A 25,150-nucleotide genomic window follows, 5' to 3' on the forward strand; every position below is an offset into this window, starting at 1 on the left:
GACAGTAATGAGCCGAGTGGATTCGCGGATATTGACGATGGTTTTCAAACGCGTTAGGCACACATATCTTCCAAAAGACGTAAAGTTCGTTTTTTTAGTAATATATATTACATTACAATAAACGGACGGATAAACAAGCCACGCGATAAACAAGCAACAAGCCACGCGATAACCCACTTTTAAATAGCAAATTCAATTATGTTATAACTATGTAAAGTACTTTATTATTATTATTACCCCCTCCGTCCTATTATAAGTGTTCGGGTTTGAAAAACACAAAGTTTAAGGCGGATTGAATGATTATTTGTTTTTCCTATCAATGACAATAATGTCCTTGAAAAATGAGTCCATAAATATTTACTCATTCCGTCCCATTTTAAATGTCATGGGACCCAAAACACTCAAATTAAGAAATGTTAGTTGTGTGTGTTTAAGGGTAAACTTGAAAATTGGCTAATAAATTTTGAAAATGGACATTTGTAATGGGACAAATAAAAAAGAAAATGTGGAATACATTTTTAAAGGGGAATATTGTAAAATTTTAATATATTTTGAAGGATCTTTTAGCATGAATTTAGTGAATAAAATCTCTATATTATATCAAAATCACGACTTTATAAAAAGTTTCCTTATGTGTAAAAATCTTGAGATGATTAATGTCTTAACATAAATGCCAGTGGAAAATCACCAATTACGTTTAAAAAAAAAAGTTTTAAAAAACATTATAAAAACATATGTTTTTTAATGTAAAAGAAATAAATATGTTTAAAGAATTTAACATAACATATCAAATTTTAAATAATAAATAAATAAATAACTTTGTGAATCTCACTCTCTATATTACATGTCAGTTATTTATTACCTTTTTTGTATATATGTTTCTATAAATTTCTACTGATCATAATATATTATGTATATATCTAAGTATCTTTGAAGGCGATATATACTATAGTATCGAATTCGAAATTGATTATAAGTTTAGAACTGTTTATGAATCAATTTAATAAAAATATAAATTAATAAATAGGAAGTTGACTTACAAAGTGGAGGTGCACTTTCACGACATGGGTGCTTGACAAACGGCTGCTAATCGAATTATAAAAAAGATATATACAAATAGAAATAAAATTATTATAATAGTAATAAAGACAAACCCTCTTAACACTACCTAGATATAATCCACAACTAATAACCATTTATTTATATTTTAAAACATAATCTATCTATACAATTAACGATAAAAATTTGTGTTGGATGTCCAGCTAAGTCAGCCGCTGGCTGGCTGGCCGGCCGTTGCCGTAGATAGCCAAATTCTTGTATTTGTTACAATGGTTTCTGTTAACTAAATAATGTTGATATTTAATTCTTATGTATGTGTATACACACTTCCCATATATTTAATGTACTTCTTTATAATATCTCTTATTCTATAAAACTTAATTGTATTTTTGTTTACCTTAAATACTCCATAATACAATATAATTTTTTTTTGTATAATATTTTTTTTTGTAGAGATGTATCTACCACAAATGTCACTGAAAAATAAGATTATGCTTCTAATGATTAATGGCAAGGATATGCTTATGAGAATCTAACTTAATAAGTGACTATCTTTAATTTACCCATTGATAATAAACTTAAACAAATATTAATATTCTAAACTAAATCGGTCGATAAACGCTTTGAAATTCGTATAATGATTGAATATCAAACCCTAAGTACATCGACTTCGGAAATTTGAATCCAATTTTTGAGGTAATTTCAATTACTCAATAGTATATTGTTAGTATAATAATTCCGTGTCGAATAGTATCTCCTTGTTTTGTATGACACTTTACTCAAAAGTTAAAGCCACAAAATTTTACCAACATGTTTTGTATGACACTTTATTTTCTAATATAATCTCCTTTCATAAAATTTATGATAAATTTACTATTCTTATTAACTTTTTGTATTTATTATGCTAACAGGCAAGTAACAACCATAACACATGCATATACATGCAATTGGGTATATAGGACAAAATAATACTTTAAATCATTTACCGAAATTTAAAACTAAAAAAAGCCATCTCTCATAGGTTCGCTTTATGTTTTCCTTAAAATCAAAAAGATTTCGTTTGTTTTTGGTTTTATTTATAGAGGAAACACGAAAAGAAAAAAAAAGAAGCAAAATCATATAAAATTGTTTTTGCATCAAAAAGTAATTAAGTAGACATTTCCGCGTTAAAATAACTTTAAAAAAGATTAGTTTCAAAATTAATAAAAATGAATAAAGTTAGATATGTGTCTAGTTTGTGAAACTAATGTCAACTTGACGCGGGAAAAACGAGGGGTTGTCACTCAGATATAGATGTAATCTTCATTTGCATAATATGGGGTTCAAGAATCATATGACTAAAAACGCTTTATGCCTTTAACTTTTGACCATCAAATGTTTCTCCACTAAAAAAGCTTCCACACCACGTGTTAAATAGGCCTAACTCAAAACATATTTTGGTTAAGTGGGTCGTCCACTCAGGCGAAGATATTATCGGTAGAGTAGATCAGTAGACAATCGAGTGTGTATTAAACCGGAAAAACTAATACTAAATCAAAATCTTGAATAATCTAATTCAAACAAAAACCAACAGTTTGGTTATATTAAAAACTTAAAACAAACATATATTCAGGTCGGATTCAGTTTTACACTTTTACATATAACTAAAACAAAAAAAATGTTCCAACCGAATAGAATTTGTTTACTTTCCCTTCTAATTTTGAATTTTAAGCAATTTATGAAATTAATCAATTACTTGTCAATTAACACAAACGACCTAAATTCAGTATTTTGGGTTTTTTTTTTCGGACCAAAAAGTTTCAAGCTCAAATGAGAAAACCCAAAACCGATATCGAACAACTTTAAAAACTCAAAATGCCAAAAATCGACCCATTTACACCTAAGTAGAGGTACACAAACCGGGTTTTTCAAATACCCGGGTTCGGGTATGGAACCGGGTATTGAAAAATCAAGTATTGGCAATACCCGGGGCGGGTTTTGGTCCATGTATCGTCTTTAAAGCCATACCCAAAGTATCGGGTTCAGGTCGGGTATAGAACCGAATATTTAAAACTGGGTATTTGAATACACTATTTCGGGTATTGGAAAAACCTTATTTTCGAGTTTATTCGGATATATATTGGATTTTTTAAAGGCTTGCACCTTTTAGGATTATTTTTCCGGGTAATATCGGTCATTTGTAAAACCCGGTTCGGGTATGGAATTTCTGGTTTTCGGGTACATACCAGGTCCGGTTCCGGGTATGGGCTTTGGTACTGAAATGCATACCGTATCTGTACCCTACGGGTATAGTGGGTACATGCCGGGTATAAAAAACCCGGTTTTGATTTTTTTTAGGTCCAGTTACTTGTTCGTTTTTTTTTTACCTCTGCACCATGCTCTAAAGCAACCCATAAATAAAAGTCTTGGCCCAATAGTGCACGCTATGCCTATTGCCTAGTGCCCTAATCTAGTACAAAATATTCAACAACTCACAAAATTAAAGCTATTCAAACTTTGCATCAAAACATATATTGGTTCATAAACAAAGATCAAACCTTCCAGCATATATATTTCATATCCAAGTTCATTACTCTACCTCAGTAATAACTATCAAGACTGTTTCATAACCTGTCCACACAAGTTTAAACATCTCGAGCCAACCCCGAAAGGTCAACATGACCATCACTCGTCTCGGGTTCAATCACCTTAGAAGTGGAGGCGAAGGCGGTTCAATGGGTACACCCTGTTTAAAAGAAGGCGATGATGACTTCAAATCTCTATCATACAAATGAGGTGACCCAAACATATTCAAAAACTCGTTTTTCATATCTTCAGCAGCCTCAAAGAACCGGTTCATGTTGCCAAACAAGTTTCTTTCAATTGCTTCAATATCACTTCTTAGTCCCGGGAAATCAAACGGTGTAGCTTGTGATGGTAAAGAACCGTTTTTCATCTGATCGGTTACATCTTCTTCAGTGTATTCCTTGTTAGATTGAATGACCTCTGGTTGCCTGAACAGGTGAAAACAATGATTTATTACCTAACACTTATTTGATATGATCATACGAATTCTTAAAATGAAAAGAAATCTAGTAAGTTGTAAGCTATATATGCATTATACCTAATGTCAATTTTAGGGCTGTAAACGAACCGAACATTCGGCCGGAAGTTCGTTTAATAAATGAACGAACATGATCAAGAAATTCCGTTCAAGTAGTTAAATGAACACGAACAAAGGCCATGTTCGTTTAACTGTGTCCGTGAATGTTTGATAATGTGCTCGTTAATGTTTGTTCATCTGTTTAGTATTTTTTTAATGACTTTTATAATCTTATATTCTTATCATATAAATATAAGCAAACATATTAACTATATAATAACAAAAATATATATTTGACTATTGTGATTAACTTATATGTAAAATTAACATATGAATATGAATTTAAAAAACACACAACGCAAACTTGACACTTTCGGTTAGCCAAATCAAATAAAACATTGTTTGCGTTCATTTGTGTTGGTGAACCATTCACGAACAAATTCATTTCCTTAACGAATGAACACAAGTTACACAACAAATTCCGTTCAATTAGCTGTTCATGTTGTTTGATAAAAGCTTAACAAACGGATAATACCAAACTCAATGATCATATTAAACCCTAGAATCAATAATTAAAGCAAAAACATGAAGAGAAAAGCTAATTAAAACAACAGATTGATTACCTTCCAACGCAGTCTTTAAGAAGTTGCTCAGTTCTCTCACACTTTTTGATGAATTTGCCAGGCTCCACCTCCTCGGTTTTGCACTGCGAAGAAATTATCTTCCTCGTGGAGCATCGAGCTTCAGATCTAGGGCTTACGTCTTCAAATTCATTGATTTCGCCGTTATTATTATTATTATTGTTATGATCATCGTCATCGTCTTGCCATACCCAACCCATGGTTTCTTCTTCTTCGGTTTTGGTGATGCTGCTGCTTCTCAAGGAATCCAGAAACGTCGGTTTTTATCGAGACAGAATGTGTTTCTTTTTGCTCAAGGCCTAATTTGTGTATATTGACTGTAAACAGGCCCTTCGGGTTTTTTATTTTGATTTTAGAAACCTTTTTTTACTTTTCTCTTCTTGTGATTGGTTGCACCCTCAAATATATTTATGGATTGGATAGTTGTACACACACGGAGGGGTGTCAATCTTGACTTATGGGTTGGATGAGTTCTATCAAGATATATAAGATGGGTCAGAATTGGTCAAACTAAAAAAAGAAAATGATCGAAACGGGTCAAAACGGGTTGACATTTCTCGGGTTTTTTTTATGGAACAAGATGAACTTTTTGGTATTTTTACTTTTTAAGTTTTTGATTTATATTTCGAGTTATAATTTTTTAATTATTTTTTTTGAATTTTTTGATGAGGGGTTTTGAAATGGGTCAAAATGGGTTGAGATTTAAAAACCCATTTCAAAACCCCTCACCAAAAAATTCAAAAAAATAATTAAAAAATTATTACCCGAAATATAAATCAAAAACTTAAAAAGTAAAAATACCAAAAAGTTTCCTCCGTTTTTCTCGTTCCATAAAAAAAACCCCCCGAGAAATGTCAACCCGTTTTGACCCGTTTCAATCATTTTCTATTTTTAGTTTGACCTATTCTGACTCATCTTATACATTTTGATACAACCCATTCAACCCATGGGTCAAGATTGCCACCCCTACTGATAGGCAATGTTGTAAAAATCACTCGTCGTTAGTCAGACGGTGGGGTGAAAACTAGCGATTTATTAAATCGGACTTTAATGTATGGTTTTTAATTTTATATATAAACAGTAAACACACATTTTTATATGTAACTTTTAGTTTTATACAAACACAAATACATTTTGGCTGGAACCTCACTGGAAACCCCTGAGTTTTGTTGGAATCTCGTTGGAAACCGCTGATTTTGCTAGAATCTCATTGGAAGCAGTTGATTTCGGTCGGAACCTCATCAGAAAAGGCTGATCAACTCCGATTAATCATGATTTTGGCCAGATTTGACCATTGATCGATTAACTGGCCTATTAACCCAAAATTAATCAGTGAAGTGAGGACTATCAATTATTCGAGGATTAATATGCGCCTAGTCGGGATTTTTGCAACGCTGCTAATATGGGTGGCAAAACAAATCCAAATGGATTGTTTTGGGTCAATATGTATGACTTTTAAAATTGAAATGAGTCCGGATAAGATCAAAAGAATTTTTCAAGGAGGTCAAGATGGGTTGGGAAAATGTTAATGACTTTTGGTTATGGGTTAAAATTTAGAAGGGACTAAAACGAGCTCCATCCTAACCTTTATTTGGGTCATGATTGGTTAACTACTTAACTTTATCCATTTTAACCCATACTCATCGTAACCTTTTTTTTTTATAAAACTCATCCTGGCCCAAACTCATTCTGACCCATGACCCAATCCAACCCAGCCCATTCATATTGCCACTAGCCCACTAGTAGTTGACTATCTAGACGAGCGATGACTGAATGCCATAAACCTGGATGTTATATCGTATCTATAGTAATAAATGCTAGTTGTTACGATACGTCAATGTCGTTCGTGCTTTACCTAGTTAATATCAACATTGATTATGCAGGGTAGGGTAAGTGGATAAGTCATACTAGATTTTTCATGGCATCGGATCACGGTGGTTGATCCAGAGTATCATGTGTTGTATCAGATCACAGTTATCTATTTAGATTGTCATCTTCAATATCAAACTGTGTTAGGTGATTGATAGTGTTATATTGTAATTATTCTTGAGCAGTATGCTAGTTGTCAGTTTTCACTCCGGCATGGTTGAACTAAGCCACTTGTGTTGGAATAGTCGATTTTGGAAACATGACAATACTTTATTTATGGAGGAAAGCGTGAAACATCTGGTCAATTCACCGGCTTAAGACGTATCCTATGTGAGGTGTCCATATCTGCATGGTAGGGTACGACATTGCCCTTATTTTGCCAGCATTTTATGTTTAGTCACTGCTCACAGTGGCGAATGGTATGGCATTAACCGGACTACCGGAGAAAGAGTCTTGCGCCTGCCTAACTACCTATTGAGGATATCTTACCACATATACTACTTTAATCATGTACGTTTAAAGTGTTGAAGAAACACTAAGTGACCCCGGGCAGATTATAGGTAATCTGGGGGCTAAGTAATGTTTCCCACGAAGGTTAGGTCCAGCAGAGTAAGTTGTACTTCAGGGAACCTGCAAAACAGACACCGTAAGCTCGTCACTGAGAAGGGGGGGGTTCCTCCTTGTGACCACCCTCCGGCGTGAGAATCAGTCTATATTGCTCTTTGAATATAAAAGTATGTGAATACTATTAGAGCAGTTATCAAGTAAGTTATACGAGATAGTAGATGATGAAATGATAATACCATTTGCTGTCTTTTATAGCCGAAGGTGGGTTTCCAAGGGGTTTAGCCGGCCCAACACGCTACCAACTGTAACCTATGCACGTGCCCTACCTGTGAGTGGTGGATAGGTAGCGGCTGACACAGAGCAGGCGTGCCGTGCACTCTTCGTCTTCTACCAACTGCAGGCTAGGCACGTGGTCTGGCAGGAGTTGGTGGGCAGGCGGCGGCTATTGGTCACAGTGCTGTGGCGTGCTGTCTGCCACGCTGCTGTCAGTGAGCTGTCGCATTCTTGGTCAGATCTTTTGTCTTTACCTCGTCAGGTATCACGCAAAAGATCCTCCATCATACGGACTGGCCCATTTTGGCGGGAGTTTTCCCCCTCCCGCCTTTGCTCATTCTTTCAGGTGACACTGAATTTGTAAGTGTTAAGCCTTATGCGTGTAGCTATGCTGTGCGGGTAGCCTTCCCTGATGGCTTGTATCCGCAACTGCGGGAACAGGCGGGTTACTTTACCATTGGGAGGCTTTTCCCTGCGTATGCAGCTTGCATACTGCGCATAGGCTTCTCTGAGCATGGTGGGTCCTGCGGGAGTAGATGGTCTTTGCGCAGGCATCCCTGTTCAAGGTGAGTCATGCGGGACCAACTGAGCCCTGCTGGGACCTACCTCTTCAAGTCCCCCCAGTCCAATGTTCTTCTCACGAATGTCTAATAAAGTGAGGTGAACTTTTGGACTTAAGCAAAGGGTTTTGAAAAGGGGTTTTTGTAAGGTTTTCCATGGGGGTTCTTCCCGCGGAAGTCCTTGTCACTTGCAGAAATTCCCGAGTTTCCTGCTTGGTCTTTGGGTATGATGCGGGTAGGTCTGTAACCTCCTCGCAAGTCAGGAGCATTGAGTCTTAGTTGTGCGGATTCTCCCTGTGGTTCTGGTAGTTTTTGAACATAGTGATCAATTATGTTTAAACCACCAATTCCATCTTGGAGCCTCAAACAACGTAGTACTCGATGTTCCCGCAATGCGGGGATATTACTTCCGTTTTCACAAGCATTGCCCAGAAGATCCTTCCTGGTTTCAATTCTCAGCGGGTGCTAGGTATGTGAAGGGTTTTGCCTTTACACTGTACCTGCGTCCGTCTTACGGTTACTTTACTTCCAAGGTATTCCTGGCGTCCATTCCCTGCGGGTGCTAGGTATGTGAAGGGTTTTGCCTTTACACTGTACCCGCACCCGTCTTATGGTTACTTGGTTGCCAAATATTTTGGCTTCAATTCCCTGCGGGTGTTAGGTATGTGAAGGGTTTTGCCTTTACACTGTACCCACACCCGGCTTATGGTTACTTGTTTGCCAAGGTAAGGGATATTTTCCCGCTTACTTTTTTGAACCTTGGTCTTCAAATTTTTTTAAATTTTGAAATTTGAAGAGTTGGATGGATAACAACCCAATACCTCAAACGTCGTGCGACGGTTTCTTCTGACTGTGTCAGGACGTGCCAGAAGTTATGGCGACATGACATTATGTGGTCATTCCAGTTGCTTTTTCAGGCGCGTGGGCACGGGATTTCGGGCGCGTAGCCGCGAAATCTCTGGCACACGTCCTTTTTGACAGCTGTTGCCAGTTTGCTTTTGCCACGCGTCATAGTTTCATTGCACCTTTGATTTCTCTCTCTTCCGTATTAAATTCATCGCATTAATTGCGATTGCTATATAAAGGGGGAGAAGGTTATTTGCAATTCACACTTTCCACTTTCATCTCTTCTTCTCCAGTAATTTCCGGCGAATTTCTCTTTTTCAGTAAAGCATTGCTCTGAAATCTCCTTTCTTCCACCATGTCTTCTCACGATGCTGATGATCAGAAGACTGCTGGCGAATGCCAGTGTTATCTTCCTGTCGAGCTGTACCAGTATATCGTCAGGAAGTTCATGCTCGAGTCTCTCGAGCCTGAGTTTCCTGAGCCCCACCATACTGTGTACGATGCCCCTAGTGGCAAAATCGGGGTTTATGCTGCATTCTTTGTCTACGGGAACCTTAGGTTTCCGTTGACAAAGTTTGTGTACCGTGTCCTAGAGAGGCACGGTGTGCACCTGACAGAGGTGCACCCCATGGCCATTGCCAAGGTCCGGCACTTTGAGTGGGTGTGCCGGATACTGGGCCTTGAGCCCCTTGTTGACCGCCTGATGACCTTCTATACTTGGAGGTGCATCCAAGGGTGGTACACTCTTACAACCCGTATCAAGGGTTTAAAGATTTGTACCACCGAGCGGAGTCTTCGCTCATGGAGAAGAGAGTTCTTCTTTATATCCGCTCGAGCCATCCCTATTGCCATGAAGTTCAAGAATGGCCAGCCGCTTCCGAACCTTCCCGCCATCAACTACGAGGAGGCGGAATGGTTCGCGAAGATATCCCGGGTCCAGTCCCCGGTTTTCCGTTTTCCGGAGTCGGCGATGGTGATGCTGGGGATGAGCCGGGTGTGGAAGGCGGCGAATGCGGATAAGGTTCCGATCGTCCTTGAATATGGTTCGAACTCTACCCCTTATGGTATGTCTTGTTTCTTTTTTGCTGACTACGATTTTTTCTAACTTTCTTGTTGATTTCAGAGGGTAACGATCTTCAGTCGCTCCTGAATCCGCGGGAGGAAGATGGTCCTGCGCGGATGGGTACTCGTGCTCTGGACGAGAACGAGTTGCCCATCTTAGAGCAGACTGCGGGTCGGTTCGTGGAGGTTTACCCGCCAGGCCAAGAGATCCTGAGCCACCGACGGCCAGGTAAGCCTATCTTCTACCCTGAACCTCTCAATGCTGTGCCTGCTGCTGGAGTTCATGACATTTCTTCTTCTGAGGAATCCGCAGAAGGTCCTCCACTGGTGCGGAAGAAAAAGGCTGCCGTCGGGAGAGGCAAGGAGAAAGTGGCCTCTACGGCCGACCCGGTAGTCCTATCTGACTCGGAGTCAGATAACGCAGAGGTGGCGGGGAAGCCCGGTGGTGAGGAGACCACCGCTCCGGAGGCTGCAGGTGTTACCTCCGGGGAGGCAGCGACGACGACGGTTACCGGTGTCAAGAGGCCGGCTCCATCGGGTTCGCCCCCGCTCGTCCGTGCGTTCAAGCTCAAGAAACCCCGTAAGTACCCCCATAATTCCTGTCTATATTTGTTTCAAATAAATTTTTCTAACACTTTTGCTTGTGCAGGTGTGGATGTTGACGCATTCCAGGGTGGAGTTGGAGTAAGTATTCCCCCGCCAATGACGGTAGGCTCGGTCAGCCTTCCCGAGGCGTCGACCCAGGCGTCTACGCTTGCTTCCGCTGGTTCCAGCCTTCCTGAGGCTGTTCCAGCTGAGAAGGTGTCTCCGCCGGCCGTGAGTGCAATTTTTACAGCATCTTTCACGGAGCCGGCGGTTACTGTTGCTGAGGAGACGGCGCCAACAATGGCTACCACGGCGGCTGCCACTATACCTGCGCCACCGGCACCGACGGCCGGACCATCAGGTACGCGCCGGGCTTCCCGCCGATCTACGCCACCTTCCCGTCTGCCTGACCTGTTGGATGGATTTCCTTTAGGTTCAGGTGATGGGTTTGGCGGCTATCGGCCTGTTATTGACCCTACAGGTACGTAGGGTTCTTTTTTTCTTTGTATATTTTTGTCATCTTTTCCTAACTGCCTTTGTTTCTTTTGCAGTGTCGGATTCCAATGAAGTGTATGTTCCAAGATGGAACATACGCCGAGGAACAACCCTTCGCACCCCTGTGGAGTGCGTGGACTGGGCTCGCCACGCTGCTCCTCATGGTGCGTTGGGGGAAGCCATGGCTAGCTACCAAGAGGGTAGGCTAACCAATGAGCTTCGGGTTCTCCAGGCCCGAACGCAGCCCCGCGTCGAGCTGCTTTGTCGTGAAAACGACAAGTTAAAAGCAGCTCGCGCCAAAGATGTATCTGAAGCGCGGGCTCTTCGGGAGGAGAACCGGCAGTTGGCCGCTGCCGCAGCCGAGAAGGAGAAGGCATTCAAGGCCCTCGAGGTTGAAGTCCAGGCGCGACTCGAGGCCCGCTCCAAGGCTGCCCAAGCTGTGAATGAACAGCTTCGGCTGGCCAAGGAGACTGCGCGAAACTCAACTGAGAGGGCTGCCAAGGCTGAAGCTGTTGCTGAGCCACTTCGCGAAGAGAATGAGCAGCTTAAATGCAAATTAAAGGCTCTTCAGCATGCTCATGACGCCTTGGCAATGGAAGATGCCAAGAAGCTGCAGGAGATCCTTGACCAGAGGGGGATGCTTGACCGTACTGAAAGGAAACTCAAAAGCGTCGAAGAAGCTGCCGCCAAGGAAGTTCAACTTGCCAACCTTGATAAAAGCGGAGCCGAACGTGCTTACAAAGAAAGTCAAGCTACCCTCCAATGGCTGCTTCGAGAAGCGTTGCCTGAGGTATCTTTATCTTTTTCTTTACGCTTTCCGCTCGTAATTAGAAAATGTTCTAACTTGTAATATTCTTTTGTAGGTTGTGCGTCGGGTCCTTTCAGAGACCTCTTACGACGATGCAATGAGCGCAGCCCTCAACGCTTCTCATGAGGATGGGCAGAAGACTGGCTTCCTGCTTGGTCTAGGGTTTGCTGAGAGAGGCTTTCCGCCCTCCAACTTCCCTTTATTCAATGTTAATACTGAAGCTGCTTATGACCAAGCTGTGAATCAGTACGCTGCCTTCCCGCATCCAGTGGTGGAGAAGGTGAATGAAGCTGCTGCTGCTGATGATGGGCTAAGCATCCTTAAGGCTTTCCTTGGGCAGCCGCGCTCTGACGGTGCTGGTCCAAGCGGAGGTGGCCCTGAAGCCTGATCTTGAAGATCCCTTCCCCCTGCTAGGATAGACAGCCTTGTATAGATTTCTTTTAGGCGGGTAGTTACCCAGCCATTCTTGTAATTGATTGTGAAATATTAATCTCTTTGCGTATAAGATTGTTATTTCCTTGGGTTCTTTGCTTTATAAACTTATGACTTGCATACTTAGTTTAAATTAGCAATTTCCCAAGTGTTTAGAATAAGAACCTTTGAACGTGGTTGATGATGGGTTAAAGTTTCGCCTCCTCCTTCGTGATTGTGCGGGTAAAACCGTCACTTGCACTTGGTAGGATGGCTAATCTTTACCCTCTATCTGACCTGCGTGTAGGTTTTCCTTTTCGAAATTTCTAAGGCATTAAGTTAAACCTTTGAACGTGGTTGATAATGGACTAAAGTTTTCGCTTCCTCTTTCGTGATTGTGCGGGTGTAACCGTCACTTGCACTTAGTAGGATGGCTTTAACTTTAGACCTATATCTGACCTGCGTGTAGGTTTTTCTTATCCTTTTAAGTGTTCATAAGTTAACCTTTTAACGTGGTAGACGGTAAGTTAAGTTTGGCTTCCTTGTTCGTGATTGTGCGGGTAAGACCGTCACTTGCACTTACAAGGATGGCTAAACTTTACCTACATCTGACCTGCGTGTAGGTTTTTCTTAGAACTTTTTAACATTTTGGCGTTGTGTTTATGCGGGTATTGCCGCCTTCCACACGCAACTACTTCTTCCCGTAAGGGAAGTTCATAGGTTACAAGCTATTAATACATCATGAAAGGAGAATCATTTCCATTAGAAGTGGCTCTAGGCCTTTTCTTTACAAGTTGGAATTGATCTACATATAACATTTGCGTAATTGAGCTCCATTCCATGTTCTAGGGATGGGAGTGCCATCGAGCCTTTCGAGCCGGTACGCGCCCTTTCCCAGAACTTCTTTGATAATGTATGGCCCTTCCCAAATCGGGGCCAACTTTCCTGGGCGTTGTTGGTTCGAAGCCTCGTTGTTACGCAGTATGTAGTCTCCTTCCTTGAAGTTGCAGAGTTTTACCCGCGTGTTGTAGTATTTTTGCATTTGTCGTTTGTAGTTTTCTTCACGCACGGCGGCTAAGTCTCTGCGCTCTTCGGTTAGCATAAGGTCTAACCGTCTTTCCGCATCATTGTCTTCTGGTTGGATTAAGACCCTTGGTGAGGGTAAACCGATTTCGACTGGGATCATGGCTTCAGTGCCATAAGTGAGACTGAACGGGGTTTCTCCCGTACTGGTCTTCTTCAGCGTTCTGTTTGCCCAAAGGACGTGTGGAAGCTCGTCCACCCAACCGGATCTATGTTCCAAGAGTCTTCTCTTTATGCCTTCGACGATGCTCTTATTTGCTCTTTCCACCTCACCGTTACCTTGCGGGTGTGCCACTGAGGTAAAGGTGTGGGTGATTTGAAGTTCTTTCAGCCAATGCTGTAGCTTCTTGTCAGCAAAGTTGGTGCCATTGTCGCTTACCAAATTCTGTGGAAGTCCAAAACGACAAATAATAAATTCCCAAATAAATTTTTTGATATGCTTTGCGGTTGTTTGGGCTAAAGGTTTCGCTTCTATCCATTTGGTGAAGTAGTCAATGGCTACCACTAGGAACTGAACATTCCCAGCTGCTGTTGGAAATGGGCCTGTCACGTCAATGGCCCACTTCTGAAATGGCCACGAGGAAGTGACAGGAACAAGTTCATTTTTCGGGCGATGCGTGTTGGGTGCGTAAAGCTGGCAAGATCTGCATTTTCTGATGTATGCCAACGCGTCCATATGCATCCCCGGCCAGAAGTATCCCGCGTTGTTTAGCTTGGCTACCACAGCGCGGGGGCCTGCGTGTACTCCACAGATGCCTTCGTGAACCTCCCTTAGGAGGTAGTCAGCATCTTGGTTGTCCACGCATCTTAACAATGGGCCAAGAAAGTTACGTCTGTAAAGGGTGTCATTGACCAGCTGATAATTCAGTGCTTTACAGCGTAGTTTTCTTGCCTGTGACTTCGACTCTGGTAACGTTCCTGCTTCAAGGTATTTTATTATTGGGGTCATCCATGTTTCTGTACCGGTTTGGATGACACAAATTTCCTTGTGCGGGACTGATGGTGTTTCGAGGAGTTCCACGCGGATGTCCTTCCCCAAGTGGGTGAAGGCCAGTGATGCAAGCTTGCTTAACGCATCCGCAGATTTGTTTTCGCTGCGCTTGACGTGTATCACTTTACAATCATTAAAATCGCGCATGATGGCTTTGGCTTGGGCAAGGTACAGGGCCATTGTGTCGTTCACAGCCGTGCACGTCCCGTTTATTTGGTTTGCCACTAGCATGGAATCTACGTGGGCTTCCAAATTTTTTACACCCATCTTTCGCGCAATCCTCAATCCGGCCAGGAATGCTTCATATTCAGCTTCGTTATTCGTACTTGGAAAATCCAGCCGAATAGCATAAGTATATTCCTGGCCTGCTGGATTTGTTAATTTTAACCCTGCGCCTGAACCCTCGTTACTAGCTGCTCCATCAGTGTAGAGTCGCCAGACTTCATCGATTTCGTGTGCTGGGGAGGGTTGAACCTCCTCCTGGCACTCTTTCTCCCGTGAAGCGGGGACTTCTGCAATAAAATCAGCCAGGACCTGACCTTTAATGGCTGGTCTCGGCTTGTATTGAATCGCATATTCTCCCAATTCAATTGCCCATTTGGCTAGACGTCCCGATAACTCGGGTTTGCCTAGAACATTTGAGAGTTTGAAGTTGGTGAGAATAGTGATTGGGTGACCCTGGAAATATCGTCTCAACCTGCGTGAAGCGTGTATAAGTGCCAAGACCAGTTTTTCCAGGGTAGAGTACCGGGTTTCCGCGTCTGCCAGCACGCGGCTAACATAATAGATTGGCATCTGGATGCCTTTTCGTTCTACAAGCAGGACTGCCCCGGTTGCTCTATCTGTTGCGGAGAGGTATAAGATTAACTCCTCCCCCGCTTGTGGTGCCGTGAGTGTTGGGAGTTCGATCAGGCGTGATCGAATCTCCTGAAAAGCTGCTTCCGCTTCTGGTGTCCAGCGGAAGTGCGTTTTCTTTAAACAATTTCTTAGCGTTGACACAAAAGGGAACGACCTATCCGCATGGTTTGCCAAAAAGCGGTTAAGCGCGACTAGTCGTCCATTAAGTGTTTGAGCCTGTTTTATGGTGGTAGGTGATTCCATTTTGACAATGGCTTCGACCTTTTCAGGGTTCGCTCTGAAGCCATCTTTAGTAATAATGACTCCTAAGAACTTCCCTTCTTCCACCCCAAATGAACACTTGCTCGGGTTGAGCTTCATGTTTATCTTTCTGAGCGTGTTGAAAGTTTCCTCAATGTCTTTCAACATCACCTCTGGCTCGGGGCTTTTGATGACCAAATCATCCATATAGACTTCCAAGTTTCTCCCAATTTGGGCGTGAAACTCTTTGTCCATTAGTCGTTGGTACGTGGACCCCGCGTTCTTAAGTCCGAACGGCATCATTTTATAACAAAATGTGCCATCGGGCGTCCGAAAGGCGGTTTTGTCCTGGTCATCTACAGCCATGTGGATTTGATGGTACCCCTTATACGCATCCAAGAAGCATTTAAGGCGAAATGGTGCCACCGAATCCACCTTGAGATCAATTTCTGGCAACGGATAACAATCTTTGGGGCATGCTTTATTCAAATCTTTGAAATCTATGCACATGCGCCATTGTTTGTTATTCTTCGGTACCATTACGGGATTTGCAACCCATGTTTGATATTTGCTGACGCGCACGATGCCCGCATCAAGGAGTTCCTTGACTTGGGTTCTGCACGCGTTGGTTTGCTCGGGCCCCATTACTCTGCGCTTTTGTACGATCGGCGTAACGGCCGGATCGCATTTGAGCTTATGCTCTGCCTTTCCCCGGGGTACACCAGTCATGTCGGCTGGTGTCCACGCGAAGATGTCTGCGTTTCGCTGCAGTAAGCGCTTGAGTAAGGTGCGTGTTGGATCAACAATTGTCGGGCCAATGGTAACGGCCTGATCGGGATATTTCCCATTGAATGCCCACTGTTCAGGTTCAGTGATGGTTTGTTTGGCCATCTTCGGTTTGGGTTTAGAGGAGACAGATGCGATGCATACCTGGGGAATGCCCGTGATCATCGCTACGCCTTCAGTTGTTGGCCATCCCATCATGCCGTGGACTGAGGATACCACGGCGTTGAATCTTGCCATCCCGTCTCTCCCGAATAGGATGTCATACGTATGATGTGGTTTTTTCATCACAACAAAATCCACATCCTCCGTGCGTGAATAATTCCCATCGGTGAGAGTGACGGGGAAAGATAGGATGCCCAAGGGAGTGTTCATGCTGCCGTCAAACCCTTCCATTGAAGCGTAGACCGTCTCCAGGCGTTCCTTGTCTTCATCATCGAGCTTGTCGAAGAACTGCCTGTACATCACTGTCGACGATGCGCCATTGTCAACGAGGGTGCGGGAGGTGATGTAGTGCCCCAGCTGGCTTTTAATGATAATGGGGCCTTCTTTGTTTGGGCCTCCCGGCACTCGCGGGAAGCGCACTTCTGCTTCCTTCCATGCGCATGGTTCGGTCATCGGTCTCTTTCTTCCTCTGACCTTACCATGGACCATGTTGATGCTGATGTCGACGGGCTTTCGTCCGTTACCCCTGTACCTGTTGTCGTTCCTTCCTCCCTTCTTGATAGATGCCACGAGGTGTGCGAGCCTCCCATCCTTGACGAATGTCTCGACGATGTCCCTCAAGGATGTGCACTCCTCAGTGCTATGGCCCTTTGTCCCATGGAAGTCACAAGACTTGCTCTGATCCGCATTGGGTTTCTGTCGGATCGCTGGGGCTTTTGGCCATGGCAGTTTTTCCGTGGCAAATATCTCCGTGACGCTCTTGGTGAGTGGCGTCCAACGGTTTTTCCGGTTCGAAGGGTGCGTGTTGTCCCTTCCGCCAACCAGAGGGCGAGAGCTTGAGGGGGTGTCAAAGTTTATCCTTGACTGCCAAATACCTTGCCGCCTCTTTTTGTTTAGCCGGGCGGTTCTCACATTGTTCTCCCTTGTCCTCTGTGTGTAGAGGTTTGTATTCTGGGGGAGATCTCTTCCTAGCTGTTTCTCCGTTTCGGCGAAGCGCTTGGCTGCCGTCATTATGGCATCCCATGTGGATGGCATGCCGTCTTTACCCGTCAGAGTGCGGATAAGTTCTGGGTACTCAGCGCCCTGAATGAAAGCGGCGCGAACGAGGTCTTCGCTGATGTTGCCCAGACTCAGCTTCTTGGAGTTGAAGCGGGTGATGAAGTCCAGTAAGGATTCATCCTCTTCTCTCACACAGTTGAGGATCGTCCACTGCTCCTCAGTGTGCTTCCTCTGTTGACTAAACTGTTGACTGAACTTGTTCTGGAAGTCTGCCCAGTCATAAATGTGGTGGACCGGTAAACGGTCGAACCATGCTCTGGCTGCTCCTACCAGAGTCATCTGGAACATGTAGCACCACGTGGGTTCCGTCCAGTTACTGACGGTTGCCCCCGCAATGAACCTGTTCAGATGGTCATCTGGGTCGGATAGACCATCGTATGTGCCAATGTTGGACATTTGTTTGGCACTCCTCGGGGCGATTGCTTCTGCAATGTCCCTTGCAAATTTTGACCTTCCTGCGTTTGTAGCAGTAGGTCTAAAGGCCTTGGAGAAGTCACGCGAGCTTTTTTCCGTGACTGGTTGGAATGCTTCCCCGAAATTCCTTTTTGGCTGGGGATCCGTTTCCTTACGCTTCCCTTTCGCCTTATGGCGAGGGTTCGCGTCGGTGTCGGAGTCTTCCCTCTCGTCGTCCGAGTGCTCGTACTCACTACTCATGTTGAGGTGCTGGCGAGTACTACCGAATTCCTCAGCTTGTTGGACTGAACGCAAGCGTTCGTCCAACTCAGCCTGAAATTCTCGTTGACGTGCCTCGGCCCATGCCTTCACTTGATCAAGTGTTTGGCGAGGGGCTCGAGTTCGTTTTTCCAGCTGGGTATCAGTGAATCCCAGTGGAATATTTACTCCACTTGCCCCTACATGAGTGACTGGGGTAGTGTTCGTAAAATGTACTTCACTTGCCCCAGCTTGGGTGGCTGGGGTAGTGTTTGTAAACATTGTGTTGCCGGTGTTTACCCCAGTGGCTGGGGTTGTGGTTACCGGAATTTCTCTAGTCATCTTGGAAGTTTTTGAAAAACTGGAGAAAGATGTAGTTCTAGCTTTATGCACGGATGGCGCCAATGAAGAAACACTAAGTGACCCCGGGCAGATTATAGGTAATCTGGGGGCTAAGTAATGTTTCCCACGAAGGTTAGGTCCAGCAGAGTAAGTTGTACTTCAGGGAACCTGCAAAACAGACACCGTAAGCTCGTCACTGAGAAGGGGGGGGTTCCTCCTTGTGACCACCCTCCGGCGTGAGAATCAGTCTATATTGCTCTTTGAATATAAAAGTATGTGAATACTATTAGAGCAGTTATCAAGTAAGTTATACGAGATAGTAGATGATGAAATGATAATACCATTTGCTGTCTTTTATAGCCGAAGGTGGGTTTCCAAGGGGTTTAGCCGGCCCAACACGCTACCAACTGTAACCTATGCACGTGCCCTACCTGTGAGTGGTGGATAGGTAGCGGCTGACACAGAGCAGGCGTGCCGTGCACTCTTCGTCTTCTACCAACTGCAGGCTAGGCACGTGGTCTGGCAGGAGTTGGTGGGCAGGCGGCGGCTATTGGTCACAGTGCTGTGGCGTGCTGTCTGCCACGCTGCTGTCAGTGAGCTGTCGCATTCTTGGTCAGATCTTTTGTCTTTACCTCGTCAGGTATCACGCAAAAGATCCTCCATCATACGGACTGGCCCATTTTGGCGGGAGTTTTCCCCCTCCCGCCTTTGCTCATTCTTTCAGGTGACACTGAATTTGTAAGTGTTAAGCCTTATGCGTGTAGCTATGCTGTGCGGGTAGCCTTCCCTGATGGCTTGTATCCGCAACTGCGGGAACAGGCGGGTTACTTTACCATTGGGAGGCTTTTCCCTGCGTATGCAGCTTGCATACTGCGCATAGGCTTCTCTGAGCATGGTGGGTCCTGCGGGAGTAGATGGTCTTTGCGCAGGCATCCCTGTTCAAGGTGAGTCATGCGGGACCAACTGAGCCCTGCTGGGACCTACCTCTTCAAGATGGTGGAAAACACCCAAATGTCCCTCAAAAGTTGAATGTAAACAAGTGAAGGCACTCGTCTGCTACTTGGGATCGGCTCTCTAAAAATTATATTAAGCCGGGCTCAAACCTAACAGTGACATTGTCGAAGCATGAAATGAATCTGACCTGATCCATAACGATGTTCCCACGGATTTTCGAGATGAACGAACCACAACTTGATCTTCTTCTCCGATTGCTTGAGACCTGCAATGGCTTTTCGGGGGTGTGGAGGTGACTGCTAAGAAATCCTGAGTATCTCTTGTTTACAGACACAAAAATAGTATGATGGTGGCTCTTATTGAGAGCAATCCAAAAAACCCCCATGATAAGGAGGTGGAGACCTCCTTATATAGGGAGCCTCATGGCTACCATCATGGTACCCTAATGGGCCTAGCCCAGTTAGGGTTACCTCCACAAAACCCCCTCAGCCCAATAACATTGTATTAGTCCATATAATAAAATAAGCCAAACATAATAAATTAGGGTCGTAAACCGGGTTTAGTACCATACCCCTACAAGTCCCCAAGTCCAGTGTTGCTCCTAGGCGTGCAAGCGTTTAGGTGGAGCGCTGGACTTTATAAGGTATGTTAGGACACGAGGCGGTTTTTACCCTTTTCTTCGGCCTTGTCTTTATTGTCTTTGAGTTTTGGGAGGTTTTCTCCATGATGGTGACATGTTGTGATCTTTATGATGATGATGGTGCCCTGGCATGAATAAGATATAGCACGCACCATAACAATAGTGGCGCGAGGCCTGATAAAAGATAGAGCGCGCATCTCGATAATGATGCTTAATAGTTTGCGCGCGAGGTAGCTAATGAGCTATAAGAATAATGAAGCTTGCGCGCAATGTCGACTTACGATAGTGGCGCGAGGCCTGATAAAAGATAGAGCGCGCATCTCGATAATGATGCTTAATAGTTTGCGCGCGATGTCGACTTACGATAGTGGCGCGAGGCGACTTACGAGCTATAAAATAATGAAGCTTGCGCGCAATGTCGACTTACGATAGTGGCGCGAGGCCTGATAAAAGATAGAGCGCGCATCTCGATAATGATGCTTAATAGTTTGCGCGCGATGTCGACTTACGATAGTGGCGCGAGGCCTGATAAAAGATACAGCGCGCATCTCGATAATGATGCTTAATAGTTTGCGCGCGAGGTAGCTTATGAGCTATAAGAATAATGAAGCTTGCGCGCGAGGCGACTTACGAGCTATGAAGCATGCGCGAGTTGCGGCTTATGAGCTATAATATGATGATAATGACTGGCCCACAAGGGCCTCTCCTACGCAGGATGACTATCCCCGTTTGTTTTCAAAATAATAATGGAGGCGCAATCGGCCAGATAATAATAATGTCAAATGTGCTTGTGCGACTCGTAGCCGAACCTGCAAAAACATATCAAATTGGCGCGTGGCCGTTTGGGATATTGTTAGGCTCCCGCCCTAAGATTCGGATGTCTTCCATCGCGATAATGTAGTGGTGGTATACCACGATAGTCCCCTAGTTCATTGCTGCTAAATAATGTTGTCCTTATCCTGATTTGGATTAGACTATTCTCATTTGTTGCGTCGCTTACGCATAGGTTTTGGCTTTGTGTCATGCGCAGATGTTTTATGCGCTTACGCATAGGCTGTGTCATGCGCCAAGCGCAGACGTTGCATGCGCTTTTTGTCATGCGCCAAGCGCAGACGTTGCATGCGCCTGCGCGTAGACTTTTTGTCATGCGCCAAGCGCAGACGTTGCATGCGCCTGCGCGTAGACTTTTTGTCATGCGCCAAGCGCAGACGTTGCATGCGCCTGCGCGTAGACTTTGTGTCATGCACCACGCGCAGATGTTGCATGCGCTGATGTGATATGCGTGAGCATGTGATGCGTGAGCATATGTCATGCGAGCACGTGTGATGCGTGAGCATATGTGATGTGTGAGCACATGTGATATGCGAATTCCCAACCTTTAAGTTTGGCGCTTGGCCTTATGGGTTTATGAGGATTCCCAACCTTTAAGTTTGGCGCGTGGCCTTATGGGTTTATGAGGATTCCCAACCTTTAAGTTTGGCGCGTGGCCTTATGGGTTTGAGGATTCCCAACCTTTAAGTTTGGCGCTTGGCCTTATGGGTTTAAGGATTCCCAACCTTTAAGTTTGGCGCTTGGCCTTATGGGTTTGAGGATTCCCAACCCTTAAGTTTGGCGCGTGGCCTTATGGGTTTATGAGGATTCCCAACCTTTAAGTTTGGCGCTTGGCCTTATGGGTTTATGAGGATTCCCAACCTTTAAGTTTGGCGCGTGGCCTTATGGGTTTATGAGGATTCCCAACCTTTAAGTTTGGCACTTGGCCTTATGGGTTTATGAGGATTCCCAACCTTTAAGTTTGGCGCGTGGCCTTATGGGTTTATGAGGATTCCCAACCTTTTAGTTTGGCGCTTGGCCTTATGTGCGCATGCACGGCGACAGAGTGGTGACTTGCGGGCGCGCGTGCATGGCGGAGAGTTGCGCACACGCATGGTAGAGGGTTGCGCGCATCTGCATGGCGTTGGAGACTTTACGTAAAACCAAAAGCCTGGAGTCGTCTTTCGAACTCACATGGTGGTTTTCGCGGGCGCGCATGCATGGCTGTGGAGTGAGGATCCGCGAGCGCGCGTGCATGGCGGCAGTCTTTTGCGCAAAACCCACATGGTGGTTTCCGCGGTGGTTTCCACGGGCGCTCACGCATGTCGGCGGAATGGTGACCCGCTGGCGAGCATGCGTGGTGGCAGTCTTCTGCGCAAAACCCACATGGTGGAGGTCTTTTGTGCGAAACCCACATGGTGGTTCCCGCGGTGGCACATGCATGGCTGCGGAGTGAGAATCCGCGGGCGCGCGTGCATGGCGGCGGAAGTCTGGTAATTTTTGGATCTGCAATTTGAGAGTTAGATCTGTAACTTTAAACCTAAAATCCAGGTCTGTAATCTAGATCTAGATCTGTAAATCAGATCTAGATAGATCTGAAGCTCGGAGCGGAGAGAATTTAAAACCATCATAGATCCGGAGGCTTGATCATCCGAATCAGGTAGTTTCTTTTTTGCACAGATCTGGAAGCCTCTTTTAGATCTATGGATCTTTTTGAGCTTTAATAGAACAAGCCTTGAAGCCTTTTTCTGTAAACTTCCAGATCTGGGTTTTTCTTGGGAGAGATCTGAGAGCCGAGACGAAAATCGGTAGTTCGTTGCCGTCCCACGGATGGCGCCAATGTCGAAGCATGAAATGAATCTGACCTGATCCATGACGATGTTCCCACGGATTTTCGAGATGAACGAACCACAACTTGATCTTCTTCTCCGATTGCTTGAGACCTGCAATGGCTTTTCGGGGGTGTGGAGGTGACTGCTAAGAAATCCTGAGGATCTCTTGTTTACAGACACAAAAATAGTATGATGGTGGCTCTTATTGAGAGCAATCCAAAAAACCCCCATGATAAGGAGGTGGAGACCTCCTTATATAGGGAGCCTCATGGCCACCATCATAGTACCCTAATGGGCCTAGCCCAGTTAGGGTTACCTCCACAAAACCCCCTCAACCCAATAACATTGTATTAGTCCATATAATAAAATAAGCCAAACATAATAAATTAGGGTCGTAAACCGGGTTTAGTACCATACCCCTACAGACATCATTTAAGAAACATATTCGAGTCCTAGCTTAAGCTTGACTAGGCTTATATATGCAATTAATTATATAAATAGTTTGATAACCACATAAAGTATAATTAAATAACCAACCAGTCAAGTGAACAACTTCCCAAACAATAAGTCTAAACCAAAAAGAATTACACAAACATTTTCTTTATTCACTTGATCGCTTCCAGCAAACGGCTACAACATCCATGTTATTGCCTTCAATTGGTTTATATAAATCAAGAAAATAAAAAATAAATTAAGATGGAAGTTAGTACATGTCAATGTGTAACAGGATCATAGCTTCCTAACAATCTCTTCGTTCACACGATGATAATATGTCATTCTCTGAATTGATTTTGTGGCTTCATCAAAACTTTTACTTCCAAAAGCATTTGCAAAGCAGTTGGACCAATGCCTCAGTTTTTCTTCCATCTGCAAGAAATACAGTTTCACAACATATTCACTAGTTTCTTAGTCATCACTAATTAATCATCATTAACCCCAAGAATCAATCTTTTTCATTCTTTTCACACAAGTTTGGATGCATATGTGTGTCGATCGTACCTGCGATTGGATCTTTTTTAGTGCTTGAGAATCAGTAGCTTCTTCCACAGCTTCCCTAATTTCCATGATCTGCAAGAATAATGTATAATTAGTTGATCACCCTTAAAAGGTTCAACTTCATGGGTTTTGTTTATATTAAAAAAAATGCAAATTTGACTACGGGTTTGATGTGATGATATGAAAAAAAAGCCCTACAATGAGAAATAGATGTTAAAAAAAATGCAAAAAACATATAATACCTCGCCTAACAATTCCGGTTCTGAGACAGTTTGTTCTTCATCTACTTCAACACCTTCAAGCCTCATCTAAGATGGTAGAACCACACCTCATAAATACCAAAACAATTTAAAAACGTATAGATAACAAGCATTGATGTAAAAAGGGTTCTGACTAAGAGATCATACTCAACCAATCAACAATGGTAATATTTTTTTGTAATAACAAAGTGTTTAATTGTATTGTCTGTCACGTCATATTTCCTATAAGCGCTAATAAAGAATAGTTATATATATATTTGTCAAATTGGCTAAAGTTATGGTACAAGACTACAAGTTGTATCACAAATGTTTGTATGTTAATTGTGCATGTATATTCATCTTAAACAATCAGAACTTTCCTAAACTCAAACTACTGAAAACAGCTGATTATATATAATAATCATAATAATCACAACTTCAAACAGCACAAGTGAATTCAAGAACTATTTTCTACACCCCATTTTTATCTACAAGACATGAAAATATTGCCCGCACTTACTAGATAAATGGCTCTTGATAACGGCTTACGCAGTGTAGTATAAGCATCAATAACCTTAGCAGACTGGTCAGCTGCATACTCTCTTTCTTCCTACATAACATCAACACCATATACATCAACTATCAGAAACTAAACCAACACCATATTAATAATCAAACACTCACAAACCTTAGGCTTTGTATGCACCAAATCAGGATGCAGCTTCTTCTGCCAGTTTTTATACATCCCCTCTAAACTCCCATCTTCAATATCAAACTTCCTCTCTCTGTTACATAAAAAACCATAATCAATCACAATTAAAATCACAAAACACTAACAAATTTTATAACTAGGGTTTCAAAACAACACTCACAAACCAAATATCATGAAGTAATCAACTGAATGATCAACAGGCTGAACGCTTCCACATGATTGACAGATCAGAAACGGCTTCTGAGCATTACAGTTCCAGCAGGAGCTGGTTTGGTTAACGGATACTGAAGAGCAGAAGCCATAACTGTTTCCGGTAAATTCGGAGGTCCGAATGGAGTGGAATTGGGGGTTTTTAGTAACCCTAGGTGGTTGGTTGGTGTTGAAGGTGTAGAGAGTAGAGAAATGAGGTTGATTTTGTGATTGATGGATGGATTGTTGGAGTAATTGGAGGGTAATTGATTGAGTTAGAGTTAGAGTTAGGGTTTTGCGACTGAAGGTTGATAATGGTGTTCTGATTATTAGTGTGTTCCACATTTT

At 43.5% G+C, this 25,150-nt stretch overlaps 2 protein-coding genes across 2 annotated transcripts; both read right to left on the bottom strand.

The window, feature by feature from the left end:
• Positions 1-3,727: 3,727 nt before the first annotated feature.
• On the bottom strand, positions 3,728-4,984 carry LOC143627906 (fra a 1-associated protein-like). The gene is made up of 2 exons (XM_077097622.1): positions 4,765-4,984; positions 3,728-4,052 (listed from the first exon to the last, which is right to left on the bottom strand). Exons 1-2 carry the CDS (start codon positions 4,980-4,982, stop codon positions 3,743-3,745), a joined length of 528 nt encoding a protein of 175 aa, XP_076953737.1. The 5' UTR covers positions 4,983-4,984; the 3' UTR covers positions 3,728-3,742.
• An 18,245-nt stretch (positions 4,985-23,229) lies between these two features.
• LOC143627907 (iron-sulfur cluster co-chaperone protein HscB homolog) lies at positions 23,230-25,150 on the bottom strand. Its single transcript, XM_077097624.1, has 6 exons — positions 24,774-25,150; positions 24,590-24,686; positions 24,422-24,511; positions 23,905-23,970; positions 23,666-23,734; positions 23,230-23,533 (listed from the first exon to the last, which is right to left on the bottom strand). The coding sequence occupies exons 1-6, from the start codon at positions 25,145-25,147 to the stop codon at positions 23,396-23,398; spliced, it is 834 nt and encodes a 277-aa protein (XP_076953739.1). The 5' UTR covers positions 25,148-25,150; the 3' UTR covers positions 23,230-23,395.

This window comes from Bidens hawaiensis, unplaced genomic scaffold (genome assembly GCF_021521415.1).
Source record: "Bidens hawaiensis isolate Kalapana, Puna unplaced genomic scaffold, B.hawaiensis_p1.1 tig00004748_1, whole genome shotgun sequence".
In the NCBI taxonomy this organism is placed as follows: Eukaryota; Viridiplantae; Streptophyta; class Magnoliopsida; order Asterales; family Asteraceae; genus Bidens; species Bidens hawaiensis.